The following is a 17,920-nucleotide window of genomic DNA, read 5'->3' as shown; positions in this document are numbered from 1 at the left end:
TGACACTTTATTTTCCTAAAAATTTTTCTAAGTCATAACTGGATCTCCTAGCTAGTACCAAGTTAGGACCAGCCTAGGATATATAAAAAGGGGTTGCCAAGTTAGGTCCAAGCTAGGGCCAATAATCATTTTAGGCATAGCATGGTGATTTCTACACGGGTGTTTTAAATGTGCTGATAATTGAAAAAAAAATTATTCTCAAAAATTTTAATAAAATACATAAAAATAATTTAGAAAATTTAAATAAAATTCTTTGACACAATTATATTATTTTCAACAATTTTCCGAAATTCAATTATTTGCAATATCTACATTTTATTAAAACTTACCAAAAATATTCAATTATTAAAAAAAAAAAAAAATTTTTATAAAATACCTTGTAAAAACATTAAACATTATTTTTATGAATAATAAAGTTGTCATAGAAATACAATTATTTATAATACAATTTTTATAAAATTTATCGAAAAAAATAAATTATTTAGAAATTTTTTTATTATATTCTTCGCAAGAATTAAATCATTTATTTATTTATTTTTACAAATAAAGAAATTTTCCACGGGAAATCAATTATTTAAAAAATTTTTTAATAAAATTCTTCTCAAGAATTCAATTATTTTCATAAATATTAAAATTCTTCTCAGTAATTCAATTACTTTTTATAAATAATTGAATTTTTCGTAGGAATTAAATTATTTTTTTCTACACAATAAAATTCTTGGCAGAAATTCAATTCTTTTTTTTTATAAATAATAAACTTCTACCCAAGAATTCAATTACTTTTTCCTTATAATAAAATTCTTCTCAAGAATTCAATTATTTTCATAAATATTAAAATTCTTCTCAGTAATTCAATTATTTTTTATAAATAATTGAATTTTTCGTAGGAATTCAATTATTTTTTTCTATACAATAAAATTCTTGTCAAAAATTCAATTATTTTTTTGTATAAATAATAAAGTTCTTCCCAAGAATTTAATTATTTTTTTCCTTATAATAAAATTCTTCACAAGAATTCAATTAATTTCATAAATATTGAAATTCTTCTCAGTAATTTAATTATTTTTTATAAATAATTGAATTTTTCGTAGGAATTCAATTATTTTTTTCCTTATAATAAAATTCTTCACAAGAATTCAATTATTTTCATAAATAATAAAACCCATAGCATAATTTCAATTATTGTTAATACAATTTTAAGTGAATTTCTCGAAAAATGCAATTATTCTTTAAAATTCTATTAAAATTCTCCTAAAGAATTAAATTATTTTAAATATTTTGAAAAAATTCTTTATAAGAATTCAATTTTAAGAAATATTCAATTACTCAATAATTAAATTTTAAAAGATTTTTAAATTGAATTAATTCAAAATATTTTAATTCCCATTGAAGATTAAATAAATATTTGTATATTTATTTAACAAAAGAGTATGCAAGTTTTGAATGTAATTTAGTCTAGAAATTATTAAAAAGTTATTCATTTGAAAAATTGTAATTAACATTTTTTGAAGATAGTTAAAATATTCTAAATATTTAAAAAAAATTGTTTTTCTCTTTTATTTCATTTTTATTAAAAATTATACAATTATAATGATTTTCTAAAATCTGTAAAGATAATTTAATTTCATTGCTATTTATATTATTTTATTTATATTCATTATATTAATTCCGTTTAGCATTATAATTACCAAATTAGAAAATTATTCGACAGTAGTACCTAGATGTTAAATTTTTTTTTTTTCATTTTTACTGTAAAAGATTTTTATTTATATTGTTTAGTGAAGTTCAATGAAGTCAATGAATGAGAAAAAATTGATTTTTTTCCACCTTTAATATATAGCATATGTGACAATTGACTCTTATTTCCTTTTTCTTAGAATAATGACACACAATATATAATATAGTAAACATTTACTTCTTGTGATTGACAGACTTCTAATGGCATTAAGTTAATGAAACTTTCTTTTATGGGAAAGATGTTGTAGTTGCAAATACTCAAAATTAAGGGTGACATAATTAGTATTATTAAAAATATTTTTTAGTCACTTTTCGAAATTAATTAATTAATTTATTTATTTATTTATTTAATATTTATTAAATAAATCCTACAGTCATACATTTTTTTACTAGTATTATTACAATATTCCCAATGAAGCACTATAATGATATTTCTATTATATAATGCCAATTATTAATTAATGAATTAGAATTAGTTAATGAATGAATGAATTTTATTAATGAAATTAATTAGAAAAATTACAATTACAATAAAATTATTATTACCTACACGAAAAGACATTTTCAAACTTTAATAAACAGATTATTGATCCTCGACTATTTGGTGTCTGCTACAAAATTTTACTTATTAATTAATTACTTACCTAATTTTACTAATATAATTAATTAGAAAAATTTAAATTATAATAAAATTATTTATTATCTAATTATTTCAACTTCTTGTTTCAATAATTATTTTCACTCCATTAAAATAATGAACCGTTTCTAAATACTTCTTTTTTCCAATATTTTTAAAAATTGCAAAAAAAAAAAATATTCGCAATTTTAAATTAAAATTGAAAAAAAAAATTAATTAACCCTCACAGGCTCGAGTTCGATTTTTGAAATGCGCGCACAAGGTGGGTCCGAGGGACCCGGATGTTTCAATGCAATAAAAAATAAAATTTAATAGCAAAGTGCTTCATATTTTCCATATTTAATACAATTTTAATGTTATAATTGAATAAAAAATTTTAAATATTAAAAAGTAATCAAGTTATAACTAAAATTTGTTTAATAAATTTAATGAGTCATTTTGAATAAAACGAACTACATACTTATTAAGCAAGATTTTTCTAATTTGTATTTTTTGTTCTATTAAATTTACTGATGTATTAAGCATATGTTATCACTTATTATGGCAGTTGTTGATAAAAAAAACATAAATAAATCCAATATTGCAAAAAAGTTGCAAATTTTTAAATTTTTTTTCATAGCCCGGGTCCCTCGGACCCGGCTTGAGCCCTTACGTATATTCGACTTAAAAGGTAATTTACCAGAGTATTTTATGAATAAAAAATTGTTTATACTGGTGAAAAATGTGTGTTTTTACTTCCCCAAGCCTAATGTGAAGTTGATTTTCCAATAATATTTTCTTAACCGGAAGTAGATCAAAAAAACTTTCACCCGGGTCCGAGGGACCCGGCTCGATCTCGTGAGGGTTAAAAATACACAAGTAGAAAATTTCCCAAAAATAGTTTATACAGAAATTTAGTTTTAAAAAGTATAATTTTAATTGTGGTACTGTGTTCAGTTGCGAATTGCGTACTGATGATAGGATAGAAGAAATTCGTTTTTCATTTTATTAGTATATACATAAAGCCTTGCATTGTGGTGGATTTAAAACTTTTATCACTAATTAATTAACAGTTTAGAAATTATTTAATACCCCTGGAGAATTGTAAATACATGCGCAATGAACTTGAATTCATAACAACGTAGTTTCCACATTTTTTCACGACAAATGGATAATACAGGTGTTACAACTTTATTTTGTTGTGTATATGTATATATATGGGGTTCCGTCAATTGCACCAATAAAAGACAAACGGGCGTAGGTTCTTTAATGAATATGCTTTCATTGTCAGTCACTTTTCCGCGTTTGAGTGATGTTCTTCTTTTTTCTTTTAAATAAATTACATATTGAAATTGTGACTTTTTACAGTGTATTAAAAATAGTGAATGAAAAACAATGATGCAAAATGTTAAAAATCAGAGAGCAATTAAAAATAGTTGCAGTCAAACTGGTAAGTAATTTTTTCTTTTTAATATTTATTTTTTCTTGAAAATTTAATTTTTATGTATTTTAATAATATTTTTATTATAGAATAATTTAAAAATAGCAATATATTTAAATTATTATTTATTCAGTAAATTTTTATTTAATATTTTCAATTATTTTTTTGTTTATTGTTTTCATATTTGTTATCAATTATTTTTCCTATTCATTATTTTCAATTATTTTTTCTTATTTATTATTTTCAATTGTTTTTATTTACTTATTATTTTCAATTATTCTTCATATTCCCTATTTTGAAGCATGTTTTCTTGATTATTAATTTCAAGTATTTTTTTTATTTATTGTTTTTAATTATTTTTTTTTTTTTTTTTTTTTTTTTTTTATTTATTTATTTTTTTTTTATTTATTATTTTTAATTATTTTTATTTACTTATTATTTTCAATTTTTTACATTTATTGTTTTCAATTATATTTTTCCCATTCACTATTTTTAATTATTTTTTTCTTATTTATTTTTAATTATTTTTTTTATTTATTATTTTCAATTATTTTTATTTACTTATTATTTTCAATTTTTTACATTTATTGTTTTCAATTCTTTTTCCTATTCACTATTTTCAATTATTTTTCTTAATTTTTTTGCAATTATTTTTCATATTCATTATTTTCAAGTATTTTTTCTTGATTATTAATTTCAAGTATTTTTTTTATTTATTGTTTTTAATTATTTTTCTCATTTATTATTTTCAATTATTTTTATTTACTTATTATTTTCAATTTTTTATATTTATTGTTTTCAATTATTTTCAATTATTATTCTGAAAATAAAATCTTCAAAGAATTTGGAAAATATTGGGAATTTTTTTGTTGTTTACAAATTGCAGTAGACACTCTAGAAAAAATAAAAGAAAATAATGAAATAGATTTACAATTTTTTTGCCTTCTTTTGCAGAAAATTTATGTAGACTTCCAACACGAAAAAGAAAATATTATCGTCAGAGTAAAAAAAGTTTGGGAACAAATTTCCATAGTTTTTGTGAGAATACTAGTCTTCATGGCTTTCATTACATTACTTCGGAAAATACGAGTATTAAGGAAAGAGTTATTTGGTCTGTGGTATGTTTACTTTCTATCAATTACTTTTTTCTATTCCTTTTATATTTTTTCTATTCTTTTTTATTCACTATTATTTTATTTTGTCTTTAATTTTTAATTTTATTTTGTCCGAAATTTTTGCGCATTCTTAGTATAGTAATTTTTACTATTTTCGAAGAAAGTTTTTCTATTTTTTATTAAAAATTTACTTATTCCAAAGCGGTAAAATTTACTCCACAAAAAAATGGTAAAAATTTAAAACAATTCCGAAGTAAATTTTACTATATTTTTACTAAAAATTTACTTATTCGAAAACAATAAAATTAACTTCAAAAATAGTAAAAATTTTGGAGAGTAAAAAAAAATAAATATTTACTGTGTCCGAAGTATCTCTTACTATTTTTTACTACAAAATTTACTTATTCGATACTCTATAAATAGTAACAATTAAAGACAGCCACAAAACAAATTTTTACTATTTTTTACTTAAAATTTACTTATTTGAAAACAATTTACTTTAAAAATAGTAAAAATTTTAGACAAATGCAAATTTAATTAAATTTTTTGCTAAAAAATTTACTTATTTGAAAACAATAGAATTTCATTTATTACAAAAATAGTAAAAATTTAGGAGAGTAAAAATAGTAAAATTTACTCCAAAAGTAGTAAAATTTTAATTCCCAAATAAATTTCACTGTTTTTAACGAAACATTTTCTTATTCGAAAACAGTTTACATAATTTATTCTAAAAATAGTAAAAACTTTAGACAAATGCGATTTTAATTTTACTATTTTTTACTGACAATTTACTTATTTGGTAACAATATAATTTACTATAAAAATAGTAAAAATTTAGGAGAGTAAAAATAATAAAATTTACTCCAAAAGTAGTAAAATTTTAATATAGTTCAAAAGTAAATTTTACTAGGTAGTAAAAATTTAAGACAACTCTGAAACAAATTTTACTATTTTTTTCGGGAAATTTGCTTATTTGAAAAAAATATAATTTACTCCAAAAATAGTAAAAATATAAGATTGTGAAAAAAGTAAATTTTACTTTTTCCGTAGTATTTTTTATTTTTACTATAAATTTACTGATTCAAAAATAGTAAAATTGACTTCGGGAGTACTAAAAATTTATAATAATTCTGAAGTAAATTTTACTATGTCCGAAGTAATTTTTACTATTTTAACTTAAAATTTACTCTAAAAATGATAGAAATTTGAGATAGTTCCGAAATAAATTTTAGTAATTTTAGTAATAATAAAATAAAATAAATTAAATAAATAAAATAAAAAAATAGTAAAAATTTCAAACAGTTTAAATTTTATTTTAAGAGCATTAAAATTTTCCATTTTTCATTTTTTCCCGCCTACGTATAATATTGTCCTAATTGGCTTCATTATATAATATTGCTGATAGGTAACGTTATAGAAAGGACACTCCCTTTATTAATTAAATTAAATCGACAGTCATATACGATAAGGGATAATATTTCTATGTACCGCCGCAAGGACAATGGATTTATTATCTTTTAATAGTGCACTTCAATTTGACAGGAAACTTTTTTCTTTTTTATTTATTTGAAAAAAATTCTAATAATGCGTAATAATGCAAAAAATATATATTTATTCTCAAAGGTTTGCTTAATGTGTTTATTGATTGCATTCGGTATGATGTTTCTCATTATGTATCGATATTTAAAAACACCAACAACAACGACAATTGAAACAACTGCTTATCCAATTTGGGATATTGAATTTCCTGCTATTACTATTTGTAATCATAATAAAGTGTATCTTCCAGCGGCTATTAATATCACAAATACTTTGTAAGTATAATTCTCTAGAAACCTTTTTCTATCTGCTTGAATAAATTTTAGCCCTTGAGTTCTAAATGTTTAAATGAACGATTTTTTTATTGTCTTTTCAAATTTGAATTTTGTTATTAAAATATTATTGCGACAAGTAACAAATTTTTTTTAATTCAAAAAAATGTTTTAATTAAACGTATTTTATAATTGAATTAAATGTAATTTTTACTGAATCAAACTTATTATGTATCGAATCAAAATTATTATGTTTAATTTAAAAATAATTTTTTGTTGACTCTTTAACAAAGATAATTGTGTTTGATTCGAATATATATTGTTTTCTCAGTGTATTTTCTATTGGGTTTTTTTTTTCTCTATTAGTGACAATTATGGCAAAAAATTTCTTTGAACGTTCAGAATTAAGGGATTATTTTTTCAATATTTGTTATAAATTAAAAGTATATTAAACTTTAATTGTGAGTTAAATTTTTTTTAATAATCTTAAAGCTAAAATAATGCAGGTTAGAGAAGGGTATTAAGCAAGAGGAAATCGATACTTTTATCGATTTACTGCCGCAATTAATTAGACCCTCATTACAAAAAGGAAATTCTCAAAGGGAAACAAATTTGTCTACGATTTTGGATCGAATCGGAAAAACGTGGGAAGAACTTATGTTTGACGTAAATAATAATCTCTTATCTTTATATCTATATTGTAGATTTTGCATATTATAATAATTATAAATCTCTAAAAAAAAATTCATTATTATTATTACTATTACGAATATTCTTGTTCTTATAGTTTTGATTTCTAAAATTTATTTTACAATTTCTGACAAGTTTCGATTAATAAATTAAAATTATAAGAATTTATTTTAATATTAATTAAATTAATTAAAATAATAATAATAATAATTATCTAATAATTATTATAATTATAGGAAAATTATTATTAATATTATTGTTATTATTATTTTTATTGTTATTTTTATTATTAGGTAATTATTTCGATAGTTTCTTAAAATTCTTCATTTTATAAATCTTCTCGCAGTTGATGCAGCCTTGTAGTAGAATGCTTCGTATTTGCATTTGGCTTGATAAAGAATACGATTGTGATAAAATTTTTAAACCCACAAAATCGAGCGAGGGATTCTGTTGTTCCTTTAATTATCACGTGAGACATAAGAAAACTTTGTAAGAGATATTTTTTCTTAATTAAAATTAGCTAACTAAAAAATCCGTGAAAATTTGAATTTTTAAATTTTAACTGAGTTAGAAGCAAAACAGTCAATTGAGGGTCAATTCTCAATTATGAAATTTAATTTCTACTTTCACTTTCATTTTCACATTTACTTTAAAAGATTTTTATTTTCATTGTTATAAATTCTTATTTTTTACTTTCATTTACAATTTCACTTTCACTTTGACTGATTTTTATTTACGCTTTGACAAATTTTTATTTTTCGTTTTATTTTCACTTTCCTTTATTTTTATTTTCACTTTCCTTGACTTTGTTTTATTTTCATTTTCACTGTGATAGATTTTTATTTTCACCTTCTATCAAAGTGAAAGTGAAAATAAAAATTAATGAAAATGAAAATGAAAATGAAAATGAAAATGAAAATGAAAATGAAAATGAAAATGAAAATGAAAATGAAAATGAAAATGAAAATGAAAATGAAAATGAAAATCTGTCGAAGTAAAAATGAAAGTGAAAACAAAAATCTTAGAAAGTAAAAATTAAAAGAAAATTAAAAGTTGTCAAAGCGAAAATAAAAAAGAAAGTAAAAAATTTGTCAAAGTGAAAATGAAAGTGAAGTTAAAAACTGTCAAATTAAAAGTGAAATTGTTAATAAAAGTAAAAATAAAAATTCATAATAATGAAAAAGAAAATGAAAATAAAAATCTTCTAAATTGAAAGAGAAAATGAAAGTCAAACTAAAAATAAAATTACATAATCGACCCCCTGACTTAACACAATTAAAATTTCAACTAATTCATAATTAATTTCAGAATTAATTAATTAATAAAAAAACATAATCTTTTTTTATTATTTAATAAATTACATATAATAAATAAATTTAATAAATCTTTTTATTCGTTCCCTTTGTTTTTGGCATCAGAAACGTTGATAATTCCACTGAAGAAAATGCAAATTTGAATAAAACTAAAGAAGAGGAACTGCCAGGCGTTGATGAAATTCAAGTAGGTGATGCTTATTTCAAAGATGATTATATCTCATCTTTTCCATATATATTTTAATTGCCTTTCTATTTTTCATTAGTCCGTGCCCGGTGCTGGCAGAGATTTAGGTCTAACAGTGCATTTTGATCTTGAAAGTGAATATTATAGAGGCAGCATAAGACCATACATTGGAGCATCAATTTTGGTTCATCATCCAAATGAATTTCCTGAAGTTGATTTGCGATCAGTTATTATTCAGCCAACTCAAGAAGTTACTGTTTTACTGTCGGGAACAGTTGTTGAGAGTGAACCGGGCGTTCGCTATTTGCCAGTGGAATTGAGAAATTGTTTATTTAAAGACGAGGTGCGTGTGTGAAATTAAAAAATTCAAAATTATATGTTTTATGTGAAAAATTATATAACTTTTTATAATTATATAATTTTTTTAATCAATAAAATAACAACAAAAAAATGATAAAAAATTTGTTCTGCAACAAAAATGATTGCAGAAAAAGCTGGATATTAGCTCTACTTATGGATATCAATCTTGCGTCTCGCAATGTAGAATACAATTTATTGTGACTAATTGTAAATGTAGTCCATTCTACTATCCTAAAATTTGTAAGTTTTCAACGTCTATTATTATATTTTTCTCTCCAACTTTGTACGTAAATTAATTTATTTCAATTCAATTATTTAATTAGCAATTAAACTGTATTTAATAATCGTAAGTATCTTTTTCCGTTAGCAAATTTATTTGCAAACAAATTTATTTTCTTGTTTTGAAAATTAATTGTATAATAATAATAATTACATAATTACCATTCATGAGTCATTCCAGATGAAATTTTCATTGTAAATTTCTTTTTTTTTTTTGTACAAATTTTTTCGAATTGCATATGAAAAATAAGAAAACACGTATTTTTTTATTTTCTAATTGGATGAAAATTGTGGAAGTTGTGATTTTTTTAAATTAAACTTCTTAAAGAGCCGAAAACTTTTGGAACACGTTTTTCTCTAATACTAATGGAGATAAAAAAAATTTTACTTTATTAAATTTATTCGTTTTTTTCTCCAATTTTTTAGATATTCAATAAAAAATTACGTTTCTTCAACAAAAGTATTTATAAAAATTGAATTCTTCGGCTTTTGAAGAAGTTGAATTTAAAAAAGTCACAACTTTCACAATTTTCATCCAATTAAAAAATAAAAAAATGCCTGTTTTTTTATTTTTCACATACAATTTGAAAGAAATTGTTCAAAAAAAAAATTTTTTTTTCGATGAAAATTTCTCCTGGAATGTGTGCGAAAAGAAGATGTTTTCCGATGAGTTTGTAAGTTGCTGCTCTCGCTTCGCTCAAGCAGCCACTTACAAACTCATCGGAAAACATCTTCTTTTCGCCCTTGGTTCACAATCTACTATTTTACAAAATATCTTTTCTAAAAAAAAAATTTCTAAACAAAAATCTAGAAAAAAAATTAAGTACGACATTGTCAATATTGGCAAAATAAAATATTGACAATACCCAGAAACTTATAATTGTTAAAGTTTATTTTTTATACTTCAAAGAGTTAAAATAAAGTGAATTGAAAATTTAATTCTAATTAGTTAATAATTAATAATTAATAAGAAAATAATAATTTAATTTAATTGTTTAAACTTTTAATCGTTCTATTTATTTTAATTTATTGTTGCTATAGATCGCAATGTAAGAACTTGTGGGCTTGAAGACATTAAATGTTTACAATCAATAAGAAGTAAGTTGGAAAATAATTACCATTTATTATAAATTCTCTCATTAATTTGTTATAATTTTTATTTTAGAAAATTATTATAAATTCTCTCATTAATTTGTTATAATTTTTATTTTAGAAAATTATTATAAATTCTCTCATTAATTTGTTATAATTTTTATTTTAGAAAATTATTATAAATTCTCTCATTAATTTGTTATAATTTTTATTTTTTAGAAAATATTTCCGAACTGCAAACAGTTAGTGATGTGAAAGCTTTTGAAGCGAGTACTACAGAAGAAATCCCCGAAGAATTTTCGGAAGAAGCAGATTGCAATAATTGCTTTCCTCTATGCAGTGATAATTGGTACACTTTGGACACTGAAAGCGCTTTTATGGAATCATTTCCCAATAACATGATTTTATTGTAAGATGTCAATAATATTTTCTTCCATTTACAATTTTTTTTTTGTTTTTTATTAATTTTTTTTGTCCATTTTTTTCATTTTTAAATTATTTTTTAATAATTAAAATATTTGTTAATTTTTCAGAAATGGTTTGAATATCAATAAAACTTCTACGGCTCTGATATATTTTCGTGATATTACTTGTATAAAATATAAAAGAGGCAAATGGAAATCTTGGAACGATTTAGTTGGTATGTATAAAAATAAATTTATTATTAAATTGAATTTTTTTAAATTTTAATTAAATTATTATAAATTAATTGAAATGAATTTTTTTTTCTAGCGTCACTTGGCGGTATTTTGGGCCTATGCGTTGGAGGTTCCTTTGTCAGTGTGGTAGAAGTAATTTATTTTTTCATCATAAACCGATGTTTTAGAAAGGGATCGAAAAAATCTTCTCAATTGTTTGTTATGAGTTCAAGTGCTTCATCAAACGTTGATCAATCAAAGAGATCGGAAAATAAAAATAATATTTTCTTCGTTGAGAAAAAAATTTCCCCTTCTGCGAAATTAAATAATTCGGATGAAATTCTTCAGTGCAATATTTTAACTGAATAATGGTGGCATCTACCATTCATGTCTAATTGTTTTAATTTAATGATTTTTTTACAATGTAAAGAAAAATTAAATTAAATTTCAAACTTTTTTATTTTGAACGTAAAAATTTAGATAAAAGTTTTTATATTTAAAAAAAATTTTTAATTTTTAAAATAAAAATAAAAGTTTGAATAAAAATTAAATATAAAAATATACTGAACATATGTAATATAAATGTTTCAATCGCCAAAAATTAAATACCCTAATAATAAACAAAAACACATATATCACTTTGTAGTAAAATTTTAATGTTCAAGTTTCAATAATTTACAGTTTGTAACAATAATTTTTGACTAAAACATAATCGAGCGGTGAAATACCAAATATTATTTTCACAACAATAAAAATAATACCCAATACCTACAAATTATTTTTTATAATAATAATACAAATAATTTTATTAATAATAATAATAATAATATAATAATAATATGTATATTTACAATTAAAAAACAAAAATTGCACTACGCATAATTGTCACCTAATTAACCTACTCATGTTAAAAAACTAAAAGAAAAAAGTTTCTAAAAAAGAAATATAAAAAATGAAAAGACAAAAAAAAGTCTATTTTTGAGGCGAAAATAAATTCGCGTTTGTAAAAATATTTTCGTACAGTAATATTTTTCGTATTTTATATTAGTTAAAATTCACCATTATTCTTCCTGCGAAAATGTTTTTTTTTCCAATCCGCAACAGTCGATGTGTAAGTACAATTTAATTACAATCTGTATATTTTTTTTTGTATTTGCAAAAAATAAAGGACTTTAAAGAGAATAATTTTTTTGTCGAGCTATTTCGAATAAAATTTTTATCCTTCTATTATATATAATTATTTATAAATTATTATATTATGAAAAATTACAATCTGCGAGAAGAATATTGTGAAATTCTATTTATATTTAAAATCAATTTAAAGTCCCATATTGTGCAATAATTGTGAAATTGAAGCGTGGTGGTATTTTCAATTATAATTTATAATATAGGCCATTTTTGGAATTTGATGTCACAATACGCATTGATCCTTTTTTTATGGCGATGATAATTATAATAATTGTAAATATGTAATAAATTCTTAATAAATGAATTATTTTTTCCGTGAATCGTTTAAAATCTACGCAGTACGATCTATTTTTTTTACAGTTTCACAACCGTGAAGAAAATATCAAGCATGTTTAATAGAAATTAATTGGTTAAAATAATTTTCTATCATCGGGGGATATTTCGATCCTTATTTGCATTTTTTCTTCTTTTTCCAACATTGGCGAAGTTTACAAAGTTTACAAAGTTTACAAAGTCAACAATTTGGAAGAGAAAATATTTTTCTAATCAAATTTTTGTAATTTTCCATCAATTTTGAATTTTTCGTTGGGAAAATATTTTTATAAATTTTTTTAGATATTTCTTTACTTGTTTTTACAAATTTTTCTTATTAATTATTTTGAAGAAGAAATGTTTATTCTTTTGCGCGTGGGAAATATTTTTTTCCATTAATCGATGACTATAAACATTTGCGAAATTCACCGACGTTTATTTATTTATTTTTTTTTTATTGATTCGCAATTAAAATAAAAATGTTATTCTAAAATGCCTCTTCTCATCTAAACAGTCTTACTATTAAATACGATTCTAGGAAAAATTACTATAAAACTTTCAACTACATATTTTTCTAAAATTGTTAATTCAAATTAAGCATTCGTAACAATCAGCATTAAAAAAAAGTATCGTTTTGCCGTTTTTAATACTTTTGAACATATATTGAGTGAGACAGTTTAATTAATTCTTTAAATAAAATTGAACGATTTAAAAGATTCTCTTTCTATAGTTAAGTTATTCTATTTTACAATTTTTTTTAATTGAGATTTTACTCATGTTCGTAAAGTTTCGAAGGTTCAAATGAACCTTTACTAAAAATTTACTAAAATTTTTAACGAATTCAATGTTTATAAAATATTTTTGAACCCTTTTTGGATTTTTATTTTTTCTAAAAAATAAAAATTGATAGACTTTGAAATCAAATCGTAATTTTGTATAAAATATGTTTTTGTATCTAAAAAAATTCCAAATGAAAAAAAAAATGATTTTTACTACTTGAGGATCAGAAACTCTTTCTTTTTTTTGATTTCTAAAACCGTTTTTCAAAATTCAAAAACAAAATTAAGAAATACAATATAATTATAAAGTACAAATTTAGAAATAAAAATAAAAAATCGTTTTTATTTATAAACTAGTTTGAATCGTCGAATTATATTATGGATGGCATTTGAATCATAAACTCTAATCCACCAAATACAAACATCTATATTCCGTATAACAATTATTTTTTTTGCTAAGTATACTATATTATACGTTGTCTTTTACGCACATCAAATATTAATTATCAACTCTGAAGATTAGGATACGGTACGCATTTTTTTTTTTCTCTAGTCCTGTCCACAGAACATTTTTTTTTATAGGAACGAGAATTACTAAGTATTTTTCGCATTTCTCTCTGCGTCTAAGGTGCAAAACCAAAGTATAAAAGGCACTTTGAACGAAATGAATTGAATTTCTGTTTTTAATAAATTTTTTTTTTAAATATAATTGCTATTCAACAAAAAAATTATACTTTTTTCGAAAATTTCTTTCTTTCATCTTTTTTCTATATAACTTACAAGTTTATTATAAAAATTTATATAAATTCGTCGTTAGAACAATAAAATTATTTTAAATATTGCACGATAATGTATTTTTTGTACAAAAGAAAATTGTAAATTTTTTTTCTTTTTGATTTTAAATACACGTTGTTTTTCGATATGTTACAACAAAAAATTTAATAATAAAGAAATTTGATAAAAAAATTTATAAAATATTTAATAATAAAGAAATTTAGTTAAAAATTGAATAAAGTATTTAATAATAAAGAAATTTAATAAAAAACTCAATAACTAAATTGAAGAATAAAAATATTGAATAAAAAGTTTAATTTGAAAAATTTAACGATAGAAATATTTAATAATAAAAGTAATTAGTAATTGGGGCATTTCAGGTGAAACTTTTTTTAGATATTTTTTTTTTGTTTGGAACATTTTTTTCGAATTGTGTATGAAAAATAAGAAAAGACGTATTTTTTTATTTTCATATTGAATGAAAATTGTGGAATTTGTTATTTTTTAAATTCAACTTCTAAAGAAGCCGAGAACTTTAGAAACACGTTTTTCTCTGATACTAATAGAAGATAAGAAAAAATTTACTACACAAAATTTATTCGTTTTTTTTTTTAAGTTTTTAGACATTCAATAAAAAATTTTGGACCCATAACGAAAGGATCTAAAAAATTGAAATTAATTCAAAAATAAAATTAATCGATCACTTGGTTTTGAAAAATCATTTTTTAAGAATTAATTTCAATTTTTTCGATACTTTCGTAGAAGATACGTAATTTTTTATTGAATATCTAAAAACTTTGAGAAAAAACGAATAAATTTTATGTAGTAAATTTTTTCTTGTCTGCCAGAAGTATTAAAGAAAAACGTGTTTCCAAATCTTCGGCCTCTGAAGAAGTTAAATTTTAAAAAATCACAACTTTCACAATTTTCATCGAATAAAAAAATTAAAAAATACGTGTTTTCTTATTTTTCATGACAAACTCAACAAAATTGTTCCGTACAAAAAAAATTTTATTAGTGAAAATTCCTCCCGGAATGACCCAATTAATAATTTAATAATAAAAATTGAATTCGATTAAGAGTTAATATACTGAACATTAAATTTCTTTTAATTCGAATAATCAATTATTTGTCTATCGTGAAATAAATATTGATTTAAATTAAATAGAATTTTAAATGGTGTTTGCTTCAAATACTGAAATTATTGGTTCAATTAAAATTTATTTAATATATTTATTTCAAATATTTATTTAAATAAAAATTATTTGATTCAATATAATATATAGTATTAAATATAACTATATAGTATCAAAATTATTTGATAATAGACAAGTAATCGGTTATTTGAATCAAATAAATTTTTTTTCATTGTAAAATGATAAAATAAGTGTATAAATAATAATGTGCAAAGAAATGTATAAATGATCATGATTTAAGTTACAAATTGTCGTTTTCTTTTTTTAAGAACTTTAGTAACAAAAATTACTTTTCACTTCGTTACTTAAAATAAGTATTTTTCACCCCCGAACCTGCACCATATTCCTCATATTCACAAGCACATAAATATTTTTTATTCATTACTGCATGAATAACTTTCATTCCTTCATTTAATAAATTATTTTTTTTTTTTTACTTTCTTTGACAATCACCCAAAGCAATTTTCTTTGCTACATTTTTTATTTTTTTCTCTCTCTATATATATAAAAGTAAGCTCTCATCAAGCCCCTCATTGGACCCCGTAATGAAAACTCTTTTCTTTCATCCATTCAATTATGTATGGAATAATTTTTATCTATATTATAAAGTACTCAGTGCTAAGAGACTGATCGACATTTTTTTTTTTTTCATTTTTTTAAATTGAAACAGTCAGGTGCCATTAGCTTGAGCATATTTTCTAAATATTGCAAAAATGAATTTCAATCTTGATTCTTTCTTCTTCTGTAAAGAAATTCTTTTTTTCGCACTTTTTTTTCAATTATCCACTGAGACAAGTTCAACAATTTATTAATCTAAATATTTTGTGTTCGGCAAAAAGATTATATCTATAAAAAATTTGTCTAAAAAACTTTTATACGCGTTTGCTGTTATTTTTCGTATGTTTGACGATTGAATGTAATATTTTTATAGAAAAGCGAATTTTTTGTTATTGACAATCAGTCTGCAGCATAATAGAAAAATCATGACATGATGAAATTGATGAATGGCCTTAAAAATGATACAACAATTATTATTACAATTAATTCACAGCTTTGCTTCCTCGAGTCACTGTGGTGTACTGAAATGGCTTTTCGCTTATCCTTTAATTTCTACCTCAGTCAAAGGCATTTTCCTGGATTCTGAGAGCACCAATGTGGCCACATTGCTTCTATTTTAAGTCCCCGAGCCGTCAGGATATCCATGTGTGTGGATAATCTTGTGTAGACATTTTCTTCTACGGAATAGCCGTTCGCTGGCAAATCACTCCTGAAATTAAATATTCAAGTTTTAACGAATTTGGAATTTTTTTTTAGAGCTGCCGATGAGAAAACAATTTTTTTCTAGGTTTTTTTCGTGGTTTGATTTGAATTTGTATTTTTTATCAAGGTTGCCACAAAAATTTAATTTTGTTTTTCCCTGACTTTTCACTGGTTTCCAGAAAAAATTTTGACTTTTACCCTGACCTTGAAGAATGTAAATAATTACAAAAATTTTTTGCAAGAATTCAATTACATTTCACAAATAATGAAATTCTTAGCTGAAATTTAAATATCTTCAAAATAAACTTTAATAAAAGTTCACTTTAACTTTAATAAATTTTTCCAAAAGAATTCAATTATTTTCATAAATAATAAAATTCTTTACAGGATTTTAATTATTTAAGAAAAATTTAATAAAAATTCGTTGCAAGAATTCAATTATTCTCCTAAATAATAAAATTCTTTACAGGATTTCAATTATTTTTATTATAATTTTATGTAAATTCTTCAAAAAATGTATTTATTTTCAAAAATTTTATCAAAATTCTTCGAAAGAATTCAATTATTTTTAATAATATTTTTAAAAGTTCCTTGACAATTTTCAAAACCATTTGTTTACAATTCAATTTTTCGAAATTTCAATTATTTGGAAATTCTTCAATTATACATATTTAAAAAATAAAAACTTCAAATAATAATTTCAAGTAAAATTCAATTAAACTTTTTCACAAAAATTAATTCTACAGAATTGTTAGTTAAAAATATGAAAAATTCAAATTTTCAACGATTTTAATTGGAACCCTTTTCACAAATTCATTTATTTCTAAAAATTCACGCCATAATGCTTTTAATATTCAATTACAATTTAAAATTTTTAATGAAATTTATTTTTTAATCAATTTTTATTTGAAAATTTTTCGAGAATTCAATTATTTAAATATAAAAATAAATAATTTATTAAATAATTGAAGATTTCATAAAATTACATTTTTATGAAGAATTTTATCAAAATTTTTAAAAATAATTGAATTTCTTCGGCGAATTTTAGAAAAAGTTTAAGAATAAATGCAATTTTCTATCATTTTATTTAAAATTGTATAAAAAATTAAAAAATAATTTAAATTCTGCGATA

At 21.6% G+C, this 17,920-nt stretch overlaps 3 protein-coding genes across 5 annotated transcripts in view; 2 read left to right on the top strand and 1 right to left on the bottom strand.

The window, feature by feature from the left end:
• LOC122509911 overlaps positions 1–17,920 on the top strand; it is a 195,987-nt gene that overhangs the window by 109,067 nt on the left and 69,000 nt on the right. The window lies entirely within an intron of this gene.
• LOC122509925 (pickpocket protein 28-like) lies at positions 3,749–11,676 on the top strand. The gene is made up of 12 exons (XM_043624255.1): positions 3,749–3,803; positions 4,749–4,912; positions 6,533–6,723; positions 7,227–7,386; positions 7,757–7,899; positions 8,829–8,910; positions 8,990–9,253; positions 9,399–9,510; positions 10,591–10,647; positions 10,861–11,050; positions 11,175–11,281; positions 11,374–11,676. Exons 1-12 carry the CDS (start codon positions 3,749–3,751, stop codon positions 11,646–11,648), a joined length of 1,800 nt encoding a protein of 599 aa, XP_043480190.1. The 3' UTR covers positions 11,649–11,676.
• LOC122509903 (probable beta-hexosaminidase fdl) overlaps positions 15,970–17,920 on the bottom strand; it is a 96,893-nt gene continuing 94,942 nt past the window's right edge. For all 3 annotated transcript variants that reach the window (XM_043624224.1, XM_043624225.1, XM_043624227.1), the window contains one exon: positions 15,970–16,795. In XM_043624224.1, coding sequence (XP_043480159.1) covers positions 16,648–16,795 — 148 coding nt within the window. In that variant the 3' untranslated portion in view covers positions 15,970–16,647. The remainder of the gene's footprint in view (positions 16,796–17,920) is intronic.

This window comes from Leptopilina heterotoma, unplaced genomic scaffold, assembly GCF_015476425.1.
Source record: "Leptopilina heterotoma isolate Lh14 unplaced genomic scaffold, ASM1547642v1 Lhet_64, whole genome shotgun sequence".
Taxonomy (NCBI): domain Eukaryota; kingdom Metazoa; phylum Arthropoda; class Insecta; order Hymenoptera; family Figitidae; genus Leptopilina; species Leptopilina heterotoma.
Note: the sequence above shows the minus strand (reverse complement) of the source record. Positions and strands in the feature narration are given on the sequence as shown.

Bases quoted from the DNA above. Each gene is read 5' to 3' on its own strand.
- LOC122509925 (XM_043624255.1), top strand. From the start codon at position 3,749: ATGATGCAAAATGTTAAAAATCAGAGAGCAATTAAAAATAGTTGCAGT. The intron at 3,804-4,748 runs GTAAGTAATTTT...CTTCTTTTGCAG, and splicing joins AAATAGTTGCAGTCAAACTG to AAAATTTATGTAGACTTCCA. The intron at 10,648-10,860 runs GTAAGTTGGAAA...TTTATTTTTTAG, and splicing joins ATGTTTACAATCAATAAGAA to AAAATATTTCCGAACTGCAA.